Source organism: Danio rerio, chromosome 20, assembly GCF_052040795.2.
Source record: "Danio rerio strain M-AB ecotype USA chromosome 20, GRCz13ab, whole genome shotgun sequence".
NCBI classification, from domain to species: domain Eukaryota; kingdom Metazoa; phylum Chordata; class Actinopteri; order Cypriniformes; family Danionidae; genus Danio; species Danio rerio.
The window spans coordinates 40,190,589-40,205,568 of NC_141040.1; the positions used below are offsets into that span (position 1 = coordinate 40,190,589).

The 14,980-nt window shown below is 37.6% G+C and overlaps 2 protein-coding genes across 7 annotated transcripts in view; one reads left to right on the forward strand and one right to left on the reverse strand.

The window, feature by feature from the left end:
* The window catches only part of adgrf3b (adhesion G protein-coupled receptor F3b), a 671,400-nt gene that overhangs the window by 520,692 nt on the left and 135,728 nt on the right, over positions 1-14,980 (reverse strand). The gene's annotated exons all lie outside the window — the stretch shown is intronic.
* Positions 1-14,980, forward strand: part of opn5 (opsin 5) — a 57,239-nt gene that overhangs the window by 30,995 nt on the left and 11,264 nt on the right. For all 6 annotated transcript variants that reach the window (XM_087297459.1, XM_087297457.1, XM_087297460.1 and 3 more), the window contains 4 exon segments: positions 4,797-4,916; positions 10,908-11,078; positions 14,317-14,651; positions 14,732-14,976. In XM_087297459.1, the coding sequence (XP_087153585.1) occupies positions 4,797-4,916; positions 10,908-11,078; positions 14,317-14,651; positions 14,732-14,976 (871 nt within the window).

Here is a 14,980-nt window from a genome sequence, read left to right on the forward strand (position 1 = left end):
ACAGTGTTCTCAGCTTCAGACAGATGATGTTCAGAATGTGGATATTATAGATTCATTGTAAAGAGGATTATGGGTCATAAATGTTGTCTTTAATCTAATTCACTGATAATGCTTTTTCAGCACACTACAATCCTGGTCAAAACAAAAATATCATGAATGGAAACCTTGTGTTGTTTGAGTGTTCGTGGCTGTGACCAGGAAAGACTAATTATCTCACTTCTCTTTCATTATGAGGATTTTATTTTTAGAATAACCAGTAACCTTTGACTCTTTAAAAAAGTACAAGTCTTATTATAAAGTCATTGTAATTCAAGGTATACTCACAGACACACACACACACACACACACACACACACACCTGAGTGGTCACTAACAGATAGAAAATGATTTAATTCTCCAAAAATAACACTGTCATGGTAAGTTTCATGAGTCAAAAAAAGGGGTAAAAACAGAAATTACATGACCAATAAAAAAACTGTGTAAAACTTTTCACTCTCATAAAGAGAAGTTTCTAACCATTTACAGAAGGTTATGGTTAAAAAACTTTTTAAAATGTATGTTTTATTTAGTTTATTTTATATGCAGTATATATATATATATATATATATATATATATATATATATATATATATATATATATATATATATATATATATATATATATATATATATATATATATATATGATTCTTTGAATTCCAACTGACCTTGAATATTTAAACGTTATACTGATTGTAAATGCATTATGAGGGATAAAGAATTTCAAAACAGCTTCAAATTAATCTCAGTAAATACCAACATCTACTTCTTCTTCTTCTTTAGAATTAATTGCATTTTTGTCTAAACATGCTCAAACATCCACAAAAAGCACATTTGTTAATGGAAATGGGTGTGGCGAAATGGCTTGATAGTGCCCCCTATTCACATTTGACGAACTGGCCCCCGAACTACATTTCACGCACACATACGAACATTAGCACACACATCTTACATGCCAATATCTACAAAAAAGACTCTTGGAGCAAATTCTCTTAACATCTTCTGTCATTTTCATTTCCATACATTGTCCAAAATTACGTAATGTCGTCTTAAGGCCTTGGGGATAAGTTAAATTGCAAAAATTAGTTAAAATTCACACATTTGACAACAGTCCTTATCTGAACATGTTTATGCCAATATCAAGTTACAGTTATAGTGCCACCTGCTGCCAACAGGGATAGACATGTTTTACAGTGTAAAAAACTCCTCCAAGAAATTTTATCAAGTTTTGTCCTTGAATCTTTGTATTACTAATCATTCATTTTCTTTTCGGCTTAGTCCATTTATTAATCTGGGGTTCGCCATTTTGAATGAACCGCCAACTTATTCAGCATATGTTTTACGCAGTGGATGCCCTGTCAGCTGCAACCCATCACTTGAAAACACCCATACACTCTCATTCACACTTAGGGCCTACTCACACTATGCCATCCGTACCGTGCCCAGGCCCGTTTCCTGGATCGTTTGAGAAGTGTGAGTGCGCTGAATCGGGCTCAAGCACGGTTCACTTGGCCGGCCCTGGCCCGGTTGGAAGAGGTGGGCCTGAGCGCGGTTCACTTGGGCTTTGGCGTGGTACGCTTGTGTGTGAGTGCAAAACGCGCCAAAGCCCGAAACTGAAAGCGATACGTGACTTTTAAGGGGCTGTTTCATATGGATTTATTAATCATTCTTACTGTTCAGTGATCGCAAACTGCCGTAGTTTATTAAAGACGCAAACTCCTCACAGCACGCCAGCTGCGCGCCTTCAGCAGACCTCCTCATTCCTGCAGCACGAGAGCTTAATGATTGTTTATGAGCGCCAAAAGTGGCGGATCTGTTGGGCGAAATATCTGACTGCGTGTCCCCGCATCCCTAAGGACTGTTTGGCGAAATATTTGACGGCATATCATACGACTGAAACGATATAACTAGAGAAATCTCCACTGTGCTACTGGGTGAGAGCGTATGGCAAGCCGTTATAGCATTTAAACCTTGTTCTGACTATCCATAAATATATATTTAGAGATATCTCTAATTATGTTTTTACTAGTCATAATTACAATTCGATTAGTCAGAATGACATTTAGAGATATCTGCAATTACAATTGTACTAGTACGAAATCAGATTGGAGATATCTGCAAATATATTATGACTAGTCATATTCCTCCATTGACTTCCATTGAAAAATATTTGCAGATATCTCTAACTGAGTTTTGACTCGTCAAAAATCCAATTCAAGATATCTACAACTGTAATTCGACTATTAGTAAATTAATTAGAGATATCTTCAAATATATTTGTAAATATCTCTAAATATGACGAATTAAAGACATCTCCAAATGTATTATGACTAGTAAAAACTCAGTTAGAAATATCTCTAATTACAATTGTGACTAGTCAAAACTCATTTAGAGATATCTGCAAATATTTTTATCTCCAATCAGATATCTCCAATCTGATTTCGTAATAGTACAATTGCAATTGCAGATATCTCTAATTGTTATTCTGACTAGTCGAATTATAATTATGACTAGTCAAAATATAATTAGAGATATCTCTAAATATATTTATGGAGTCAGAACAAAGATTTAAATGCTAAAAAGGCTTGCCATAGAGAGCGCTTCTGAACAGCGCAGCAGCGATGACGTAAGCGTGCCGAGGCCAGATATGGTGTGAGCGCGGGCCGTCGGGGGAGACAGGAGGGGAGACAAGCGTGCTTTGGCCCGGTTCGAGGCAACTGTGCCTAGTGTGAGTACGGCCTTATACACTACGGACGATTTAGCTTACCCAATTCACTGGACATCAATGTTTGGACTACTGGTGGGAATCGGAGCACTCAGAGGAAACCCAAGGGAGCCAGAGAGAACTTGAAAACTATTTTTTTTTTTTTTACAGTTCACATTGAATACAATTTTTATTTATTAAATTGTTTTTTTAAATTTAATTTTAAAGATTACACTGAATTTAAAAAATGCACTATTCATTCAATTTTTTTTTTTTGGCTTAGTCCCTTTATTAATCCGGGGTCACCACAGTGGAATGAACCGCCAACTTATTTAGCACATGTTTTACGCAGCGGATGCCAGCCGCAACCCATCTCTAGGAAACATCCATACACACTCATTCACATTCATACACTATGGTCAATTTAGCCTACCTAATTCACCTGTACCGCATGTCTTTGTGTGGGGGAAACCGGAGCACCCGGAAAAACCCCACATTTGAACGCAGGGAGAACATGCAAACTCCACACAGAAAGGTCAACTGACCCAGCCTAGGCTCAAACCAGCAACCTTCTTGCTGTGAGGCGACAGCACTACCTACTGCGACACTGCGTTGCCTATTTATTTATTTATTTAAATTCAATTTTATTTGACAAATCACACTGAATAAAAAATTGCAGTAATATTAATATTTTATTTTATTTAATATTTATACAGTTTTGTATCATTATTATTAATATTAATAAAAAAAATTTTTAACAACATTTTTATTTTAATTCATTTTACAGATCACACTGAATAACAAAATCCAGTAAATATTTCATTTTATTTTCAACCAAATCAGTAAACAGTTTCTGTGGATAATGTTAAATTGTGAAGATCTAGAGTTTTTGTTCCATGGCTGACTGTCAAAGTTCAGTGTATCGCCATGGAGGAGGAAGAGCTCAAAACTAAGCCAAATGTCCGATCTTCCTGAAAATTCACGTGTTCGATGAGATTCCTCTCCTAAAGACATATCAAATCACTTTTATTGTAAACAGAGCGTCGTTAAAGAACTCAAAGTCCGGTCTTTGAGTAAAACACACAAAGTGAAGTTTAATTTTAAACTTATTTCGAGAGGAGCATGTGCTCACCCAGCTGGTCCACATTAGCTGATTATGATCCTCCAATCAAAGGATCCCAAATCACTATATATATCCTCATTTCCTTTCTACAACTATCTTCGTATGGAAGAACCCCCCCCCCCCTCCCCTTCTTCCTCCTTTATTCAGAATTGGCGGCACGGTGGCCCAGTGACTAGCACTGTTGCCTCACAGCAAGAATACCAATGGTGTTGGGTCCCCGCTGAGCCATCTGGTATTTCTGTGTTTGCATGTTCTACCCGTGTCTGCGTGGGTTTCCCCCGGGTTCCCCGGTTACCTCCCACCATCCAAATGTGCTCTAGATTATAGATGAAATAAGCCTAAACCTTTTTTATAATGTCTTACTCTCAGGAAGTTAGCCTTGGCCTCAGCAGCGGGGGAGTTTGAGATAGACCTGAGCTCAATCTCTACTCGCCCTGCAAAAGGGGGGGGAGCCCTGGGCTCGAGGATCCCTTGAGCTCAGGGCTCTCTCCCGGGACAGCATGCCAAACAAGCTATGTATAAATCATGAGCTAAGTGTGAACTCTTGAAACAACTAAGTTTGCTGGGAGCTCGCAACTCGGCGGCCAAGCTCGGTGCCATCTTTATGACATATGATCTACATGCAAATATTAAGTTATAGCCATTTGCCACCTGCTGACAGAAAGAAGTTTGACATAATATGTTGGTTTTCTCAGGAGTTTTTATATTTATCAGCTTAAATTATTATTGTCCATTGTTCTCTGTTATCCTGAGGCCACTGGGCAGCGGTGAGCATGGGTGCGAGGTCCCTTTTATCGCTGCTTGCAGCTTTCATGTTTTGATTATTTTTCCTTCAGATATTTTGGATTTCGTGTAGATGTACAGATTTGTGAGGAAACATGCAGTATTAAATTATTAAAGTATTAAAGTCAAAATTTTTCTATTTTTACAGGTATCTTGTCAGCCACTGGAAATGGCTATGTCATGTACATGACCTTCAAGCGAAAAACAAAGTTAAAGCCACCAGAGATCATGACACTCAATCTAGCCATATTCGACTTTGGCATATCAGGTGAGTTTGCATTAGTTCATCAGATGCATGAAAATAAATGTATATTTCTAAAGCCGAATTACTAGTGGACAAGTGCAATTACTTATTACTAATAGGATCTCTGAAAGAATGATAGGATGCTGTCTGTTGGAGTGCCTACAGTATGTTTGGTTGTGTGTCGATGATATACAGCTTTCAATGTGTATAGGTTGTACTGTGTCACTTTGGGCATTGTGTTCTGGTGTGGCAGTAAATCAGCCAAGGTTATCCAGTGCTGCCTCTTCCATGACATGTGTCAATGGCCTTCTGGCTGATTTACTGTTGGCTGTTATTGAAATGCACTTGTATAAATCATACACTTATATTTGAGCCACAATGTTGCAAAAGTCTTCAAAACATCAAATTCCTCTGCATCTTGTTTTTTTTTTCAGCTGTCATGAACGCAAGCTTCTGGCGTTTTGTTTGTTATATAATATAGGTGTTATTATATTGCTAAAACAAACTTAGTTGTTAATATTCATTTTCATTTGCATTTCAGTAAGGGAATGACACATTTCATGTGAATTAATGCTCAAAATTCCTACCTATTTTTGGATTTTGTTTCATTTATATGTTTAGATTAATTTTTGTGCTAAGTTCATTTTGGACCCAGGTGTGGAGTATTTAAGTCAAACAAATCTGCTTTTCAACTCTTGTGAAGAGATATAGAATTGGGTATCATCAGAATAACAGTGGAAATTAAAACATGTTTTTTTTTTAATGATATCACTTTCACTAACATTCCTTTGAATAAGTCCCTTCTTTATTAAGGGTCACCACGGGAATGTGGCAGCAGATGTCATCTATTGATTTAGCATAGATGCTATTAATTTGGAGGAGTTAATTAATTAAGATAGTTCTTATATTGTGGAAGTCTGAGATTCATTTGAATATATATCTATTTTGTTGAAACACCTGCTCTTAACCTGACTTGTAATCAATCAATTGGTGTTAGAAATAGCTTATATGAAAAGCTACAACCCTCCCAAATGATGTTTAATGCACTGAAATAAATTAGTTTCACTGAAAAAAGATTGATCATTCAATCAAGACAGAAAATTCAGTGTTCAGGAAACAAATTTACTGCAAAGACAAAAATACATCAGCAAATTAACTAGTGGTGCTGTGAGATCCAATCTAATATCTTGTATGACTTCCATGAGCTTGATGGACTGCATCCATGTGGTTTGGCAAGGATTCATACAATTTATTGATGAAGCCATAAGGAATAGCAAAGAAAGCATTCGTGCTGTTTTGTCTTTGTTTTGTTTTGTCTTCCATGCTTCCTCTTTCATCCTACTCCACATATGCTCAATAATGTTCATATGTGGTGACTGGGCTGGTCAATCCTAGAGCATCTTGATCTTCTTCTTGAGGAACTTTGATGTAGAGATGGAAGTATATGATAGGGAACCATCTTGCTGCAGAATTTGGCCTCTTTTATGATTGGGAATATAAGAGGTAGCTAAAATTACTTGGTATTTTAGACTGTTGATGTTGCCTTCCACCCTGCAGATCTCTCGCACATCCCCATACTGGATGTAGCCCCACACCATGATTTTTCTCCCACCAAAACTTTTTCTGGGTGAATCTCGGATCTATGCGTGCTCCAGTAGGTCACCTGAAATATTTGCGTTGACTGTGCTGTAATTCAACTCAAGATTCATCTGAGAAATCAACCTTCTGCCACTTTTCCAGCATTCATCCTTTTAGCATGTTGTGGCCCTTGGCAATTGCCAGACAGTTTTTTACTTGTCTTTTGTTTTGTGCTGGCTTTTGGACACTGATTTGGACATGGAGGCCATTTCAAGACAGAATCCGAACTGTTCTAGTTGACACAGGGACTTCAGGTGACCAGGTCTTGTGAAGCTCTGCTGCAGTAGAAAAGGGGCTGTCCTTGGATTTTTGAGCCAATAAATGGTCCTTTGGAGCAGTTGTCTTGTGGGGTCTGTCTGATCTAGGCTTTTAAAAAACATCTCCAGTCTCTTCATATTATTTATTTATCCTCTGTACTTGACGCTGACACACATTAAAGGTGTCTGCCACATGAGCAGTGGATCCAGTTCTTCTGCCTCTTGATTATCAACACTTTAGTCTTAGGGTGAATCTTAGGCATGTTTGGAGAGGTCTATTTGCAGTTAATGTGAAGGTCTAGTGTACTGGGGTTCTTTTTATACACACCTGAGACCTAATTGATTCATGATTATTCATAGGATGAAGCACATATGACAAGGCAACAACATTTATTTCTTTGCTAAAATTGACTCAATGGGCTTTACCAAGCTGGGAATTTTTGAATACTTTCTGACAGTTTGGTTTTGCATTGAAACATTATTGCAAATGCTGTTGGGATTAAAATGAGCCATTTCTTGTAAAAAAAATAAAATAAATAAAAATAAAAATAAAATCTTGATTAGAAACATATTTAAGCGGCATTTCAGGTCAATTTGTACACAAGCCACAAGGCTTTTATCAGTAACTATACATTGCTCTAATTGGGATGATGCTGTGGCAGACTGCTACTATATCACTGATACTATATCATTAATCTTGCATAAAAGAAATTCATAAAGTCATTACTGCTGTGTTGAGAAGTTTGTAATCTTTATGTTTTCTCTCTATACAAAATAATAAGGGTGTCATGATCCTCCAAATCCTCGATTCGATTACATTTTCGATTCTAAAGGCACGATTCGATTCGATTATGAATAATTAATTAATGACCAATTAATTATTTGTAGCCTACCGTTTAAACTACCTGACCTGCATGGTCTTTGTTTTACCCATAAACAAATCATACAGTACATAATCATACAGTAAATGAATAAAGGCAAGAAACACACATAATTACCACCTGTCAATCACTTTTTTCTGCGGGACTCTTGAATAGGCAGTGATCTGTGTCGTTATAATGGCGTCGGTAAAAAAGACGCACAACCAAGAGGAACCAGCCAACAGTATCTGAGGTGTTCGCTAAAATGACTAAGTACAAGTGAGTGAAAGATTGAAGCAGTCCTCTGACTGCCTGGACCTGCTGTCTCGAGCGTATGGCTGTGTGTGCATCTGTGTCTGTGTGGTCACGTGATGTGCATTTTCAGAGGTAGAGAGGAAGGAGGGCTGCTCAGAAATGCCACACGCCACTGTGGATGTCAAATTGTTGTCGTTCTAAAATGCCATTTAAAAACAAAGACAGTGTAAACAGGGCCTGAGTGTGTACTTTTCAAGAGCGAATTTGCAACGGGGGCGGGCGGAGGATCGCGATGCCGTTGTTGTCTATCGAACGAAACCAGGCACGTGTACACATAGGGCTCAACCTGTGCAGTGCACATGCCCTTTTTAGTCTTGGATAGAAAGTGCCCTTCCAAAACGATCAAAATTGCCCCCGCAACACCCCCCCCCCTCCCCCCCTACCGTCCTTTACTAGGCGCGCGAGAACACAGCTCTTGAGTACGCGCGCTCCCCACCCGCTTTACAGAACGTGCGTGACAACACCGCTGATCAGAACGCGCACGACAACAACCCCCCCCTTATATATATATATATATATATATATATATATATATATATATATATATATATATATATAAATATATATATATATATATATATATATAAATATATATATATATATATATATATATATATATATATATACGCACACACACACATACAACCACACACACACACTAACTTAAAATTTTTTTTGCTGCTTGTTCAAATGTGAATTTGATAATTGAGTGTATGCTGACTTATTAAAAATATGCTGAATCAACACAATTCTCAGTTTTTTTGGGACAACTTAATTGTTTTATGTTAAATTCACTTACATTCATTATATATATATATATATATATATATATATATATATATATATATATATATATATATATATATATATATATATATATATATATATATATGAACCTCCATAATATATATAACAATCTTTAATTTGCAAAAACAGATAACTAAGATTTTAGCCATTGTCCCCTGCAAAAAAATTGCACAACAGCAAAAAACCAACAGACGTGATATCTGAAAATTACAAAAAAACAAAACAAAAACACATAAAAAAACCCTGTTGCAGTTATTTCAGCAGTTTGCTTTTATAATTCTACTTTTCAATAAAAGATTACAATTTTTTAAATTACACATTTTTACCCCATACTTAGTATTGAAATGTAGAATTTGTCTGAATTATTTATATATATTTATTTGCTTGATATTAAATCTTCTATATAGGTCTAACTGAAACATGACAAGAAATGCAATGTTTGTAAAGAAACTATTGTCAGGATTTTTACAGTCTGTCTACGATTGACTGTATGGTCCTGCTGGACCTAAAACGATTGCTGATGTTTTGACCGAATGCAGTATACAGTAGGTGAATTGAATAAACTAAGTTGGCTGTAGTGTATGTGTGTGCATGTGAGTCTGTATGAATGTTTCTCAGTAATAGGTTGCAGCTGGAAGGGCATCCGCTGTGTAAAACATATGCCGGATAAATTGTCGGTCCATTCTGCTGTGGCAATCCCTGATGAAAGTTACTAAGCCGAAGGAAAATGAATGAATGTTCTCCTTTAACCAACTTGTGTTCATACTTGTACTCTAGTCACACCTAGTGGAATTCTAATACCACTGCGTGCATTGACTGATAAAGTTAGAAATACCAGTCTTACTGTTTTACCTAATCTTTTTTTAATCTGTGTAGTTGACATTATCCTTACACATTTACCAAACACATTACTCTCTATGTAGCTCACAAAGTGTATTCAATTTAAATAAAGATAGAGAGCACAATGTTCAGGCAGTTATAATGATTTATTTTGCAATTCAGCAGATGATTTATCATTTTAAATGTCTGAGAATCTCCTTGTCCTCAGTCAAGTTATTTGCAGTTATTTCATCATTGGTGTCCATAGCAATTTGGATATGAATATTTTTTTTTTTTTGTTTTCAGCGTAACATCCAGAAATGGAATCAAATTGATTTAGTTACTTGCAAAATGCCTTTAGAGGAGACTGCTTTTCTTTTCTGCTTCGTTGCCTGTTAGCAGGATGGCATCGCTGTATTTGAGAATAATGATGCTTTTGTTATTCAGGAGTCATGCACATAACAAACTGCTGTAGTGCGTCACATGCATACAGACCTGCGTTGACTATATATATATATATATATATATATATATATATATATATATATATATATATATATATATATATATATATATATATATATATATATAAAAAGAACACATTTCTGAACGTAATAGTTTTTAATAGCTCATTTCTAATAACTGATTTATTTTATCTTCGTCATGATGGCAGTACATAATATTTTACTAGATTTTTTCAAGACACTTCTATACAGCTTAAAGTGACATTTAAAGGCTTAACTAGGTTAATAAGGTTAACTAGGCAGGTTAGGGTAACTAGGCAAGTTATTGTATAACGATGGTTTGTTCTGTAGACAAAAAAAATATAGCTTAAAGGGGCTAATAATTTTGATGTTAAAATGGCTTTTGAAAATTTAACATCTGCTTTTATTCTAGCTGAAATAAAACAAATAAGCCTTTCACCATAAGAAAAAATATTATCAGACATACTGTGAAAATTTTCCGAACCTGTTAAACATCATTTGGGAAATAATTAAAAAAGAAAAAAAAATTAATCCTGCACAAATGCACAAAAACTGGATCCTGTGCTCTCTTGTATGCAGTTAGCAGACAGGCTGTCATTAATCTCTAGAGGATCTGTCAATTTGATAATTCTCTTCTGCTATTAGCACGCATTGATAGGTTAAGATCATACTGCTTCAAAACACTGAACTCTGTGTAAAAATGCGCTCTGGGGGTTGCGCTCACTGTAATGCTGAAGTGGTGTTTTGTCAGGAGTTTTTGCCAAAGGGCTATCCATGGCTTGTTTGACCAAAAAATAAAAAAAAGTTATTTTTGTTTGTTTGTTTTTTTTTCAGTGAGTGGAAAACCGTTCTTCATAGTGTCTAGTTTTTCTCACCGCTGGCTGTTCGGCTGGCAGGGCTGCCGGTACTATGGCTGGGCCGGATTCTTCTTTGGATGTGGAAGTCTGATTACTATGACTATTGTCAGCTTTGACCGCTACTTGAAAATTTGTCATTTAAGATATGGTAATCTATATATTTATATATTTATCTATCTGTCTGTCTGTTTATTTATCCATCTACAGTATCATTTGTCCGTCCGTCCGTCCGTCCGTCTGTATGTCTGTCTATCTATCTATCTACGTTATCTGTTTGTCTGTCTTTCTGTCTGCCTGCCTGCCTGCCTGTCTGTCTGTCTGTCTGTCTGTCTGTCTGTCTGTCTGTCTGTCTGTCTGTCTGTCTGTCTATCTATCTATCTATCTATCTAACCATCTATCTATCTTCTATATCTGTCTGTCTGTCTGTCTGTCTACTCTATCTTTCTGTCTGCCTGCCTGTCTGTCTGTCTGTCTGTCTGTCTTTCTATCTATCTATCTATCTATCTATCTATCTATCTATCTATCTATCTATCTATCTATCTATCTATCTATCTATCTATCTATCTATCTATCTATCTATCTATCTATCTATCTATCTATCTATCTATCTATCTATCCATCCATCCATCCGTTAGTCCGTCCGTCTGTCTGTCCCTCCATCCGTCCACTCTATCTATCTGTCGTGCCTGTCTGTCTGTCTGTCTGTCTACTCTATCTTTCTGTCTGTTTGTCTGTCTGTCTGTCTGTCTGTCTGTCTGTCTGTCTGTCTGTCTGTCTATCTAACTATCTATCTATCTATCCATCCATCCGTTCGTCAGTCTGTCTGTCTGTCTATCTATCTATCTAACCATCTATCTATCTTCTGTATCTGTCTGTCTGTCTGTCTGTCTGTCTACTCTATCTTTCTGTCTGTTTGTCTGTCTGTCTGTCTGTCTGTCTGTCTATCTATCCATCCATCCATCCATCTGTCCGTCCGTTCGTCCGTCTGTCTGTCTGTCTGTCCGTCAGTCCGTCCGTCTGTCCACTCTATCTATCTGTCATGCCTGTCTGTCTGTCTGTCTGTCCGTTTGTCTGCACAATTATACATTTGATTTCTAAGTGGGCTATTGACACATGATTTCTGACTAAAGCAGTTTATGGTATGTCAGTTAATACTGATAGGGGGCAGTATTTTATCTCTCAATACTGAAAGATATCATGTGATCTCCTGGTTTTCTATGCCATTTTATACCTTGTATATCTTCATGTGCTCAATACTTATTCCCTGTGTCATTTTAATTTATTCATAATGACTCAGCTTGTATACTTAAATGTTCTGAATTCTTTGTATGAATTCAATATTTGGCTTGATGGCTACATCACATGGACATTTTGTGTCAATAGACCATTTAGAAATTCCCTTACTGGTAGAAACAGTAAGGGGATACTTATTTTCTTCACTGATAACAACGAACAGGTGAAGAATGACAAAACAAAAGAGAACAAAAAAGTCTGTAATCTAGGCTTAAAGATGATGATGAAATGTGCTTGTATTATTGACAGTGTTAAAGCATTCCAAAGCCTGGGGGCTGCAATTAATAAAGTCCAATCTTACTTACTTTTAAGTCTTGATTTGGGGATACACAGCAGATCCTGATTAGACGACTGAAGGGATCTGCTTGGCTGAAACGTAGTCAGTAGCGTACAGAAGTAAACAAAAGTCATATCGTTTAGAGATTAAAAAAAAGGAACATTTGAAACTTAACAGTTAAATGAACAGACAACCAGATTAAAGAACATAGCATTAGGGTTCTGTCATGACCAATCTCTAGATTTAGTATGGTAATAAATATGTAAATAGCAATGTTGATGTATTTGGTTTCGGCAGTATAGATCTGCTACATTGAGGCTGCTTTGATTATTATGGCAGAGCAAGTACAGAGACCTGCTACTGCCAGCATATTATTTACAGACATGCCGTCTAAGAATATAACCTGCTGCTGCATAATATATATTTAACCTATCATGATTACCCCAATAGCAGATCTAAACACAGGTGGAGCTAGGGTGGAAGAGGGTCTCTGAAAACACACCGCAGCCTAATGCTGTGTTCACACATGCGCAAATAAATTACAATATTCTCGCGTAAATAGATGCGTGAAAATTCTGCTAAATGGCTAACATTTATTGAGAGATTAACTGTGCTTTATGTGATTTAGGATTTATTTGATTGTGATTTATTTTCAGTGTCTATTTGTCCACTAGTTCCTTTGAGAGGTGCACCCAGCTCTGTGAGTTAATTAACTCCTCCAGAAACTATACCTGGATGATAGAAGCTTTCAGCGGTGTTTCTGACTGAGCCAAGCTCAGTTTGATGAGCTGTTGTCGAGTGTCGGCAGAAAGATTTCCCCTCAGGAGACACACTACAGGCTCTATGTCATAATCACGCCCATACGATTTATCTGTTAAAGTTCATTTTCTAACTCGTGCGATTCGCTTAATTCATGCGTTAAGCGTGTGAAACGTGCAAAACGTGCAAAATGCTCAATTCACACAGCTTCAATTGCATGAATCGCTTCATTCGTGTTGCCTCATTCACACGAATAGTGCTGCAGGATGTCTATTCACGTCTTCGCATTGACTTAAGGGGGTTGCACACCAGATGCACCACTCAGTTTACGCAGCGGATACCCTTCCAGCTGCATCCCCTCTCTAGGAAACATCCATACGTACTCATTCACACTCATACACTACGGACAATTTAGCCTACCTAATTCACCTGTACTTCAAGTCTTTGACTTGTGGGGGAAACCGAAGGACCCGGAGAAAACCCACACGAACGCGGGGAGAACATGCGAACTCCACACAGAAACGGCAACTGACCCAGCTGCATTTTAGAATTCAAAATGAAGATTTCTATCTTCGTACACACAACAGCACCACAAGTCAGCAGCTGTCCGCAGCTACGACTCAGGACACTGTTCATATTTCTGCCACACCACAGAGCGCCATCTGAATAGTTTCATTTTAAATAACATTCAAATGTGTGTGTCTGGTGTGCGACACTTCCAACTGTCATGTGCGTGCCGTGTGTCCAGTGTGTGACCCCCTTTACTGTAGCATGTAAAACACTCGAGCTTGGCGTGTCATCCACGTTTGGTGTGAATGCACCAAATCCTATGCAATGTAGTTAATGAACAAGGAGTAGATTAGGTGACCTATCAGCCTTCACATGCATGTAGTTTCATGACAGAAATTGTATTAATTTGCTCCGTCACTGTAGTTCCAGTCAGAAGGCAGGTCGCTGCATTTTAAACAAGTTGTAACCTGGCAAGAGCTGATTGACTAATCTCTGTTTGTCTGTCTGTCAAACTAGCTTGACTAAGATGACTTTACTCTGCCATCAGGCACTTGGTTGAAGCGTCATCATGCTTTCCTCTCGGTGGTTTTCATTTGGGCTTATGCTGCATTCTGGGCCACCATGCCAGTGGTGGGCTGGGGTAACTACGCACCTGAGCCGTTTGGCACCTCTTGCACACTGGACTGGTGGTTGACACAGGCCTCAGTGTCTGGCCAGAGCTTTGTGATGTGCATGCTGTTCTTCTGCCTCATCTTCCCCACCGTCATCATCGTCTTCTCCTACGTCATGATCATCTTCAAGGTGAAATCCTCAGCCAAAGAAGTCTCTCACTTCGACACACGAAATAAGAACAACCACAGTCTAGAGATGAAGCTGACTAAGGTTTGAATGTTTTATTAATCAGAAATGCTGTGTGGAAATATCAGCATCATATTTGATGTAGTTCTACTTTTGTTCTCCAGGTGGCGATGTTGATCTGTGCAGGGTTTTTGATAGCCTGGATCCCGTATGCTGTGGTGTCAGTGGTGTCTGCTTTTGGAGAGCCTGATTCAGTGCCTATTCCTGTCTCTGTTGTGCCAACTTTGCTGGCCAAATCTTCTGCCATGTACAATCCGATCATATATCAGGTCATTGACTGTAAAAAGAAGTGTGTAAAATCATGCTGTTTTCAAGCTTGGAGAAAAAAGAAACCATCCAAGACCTCAAGGTAT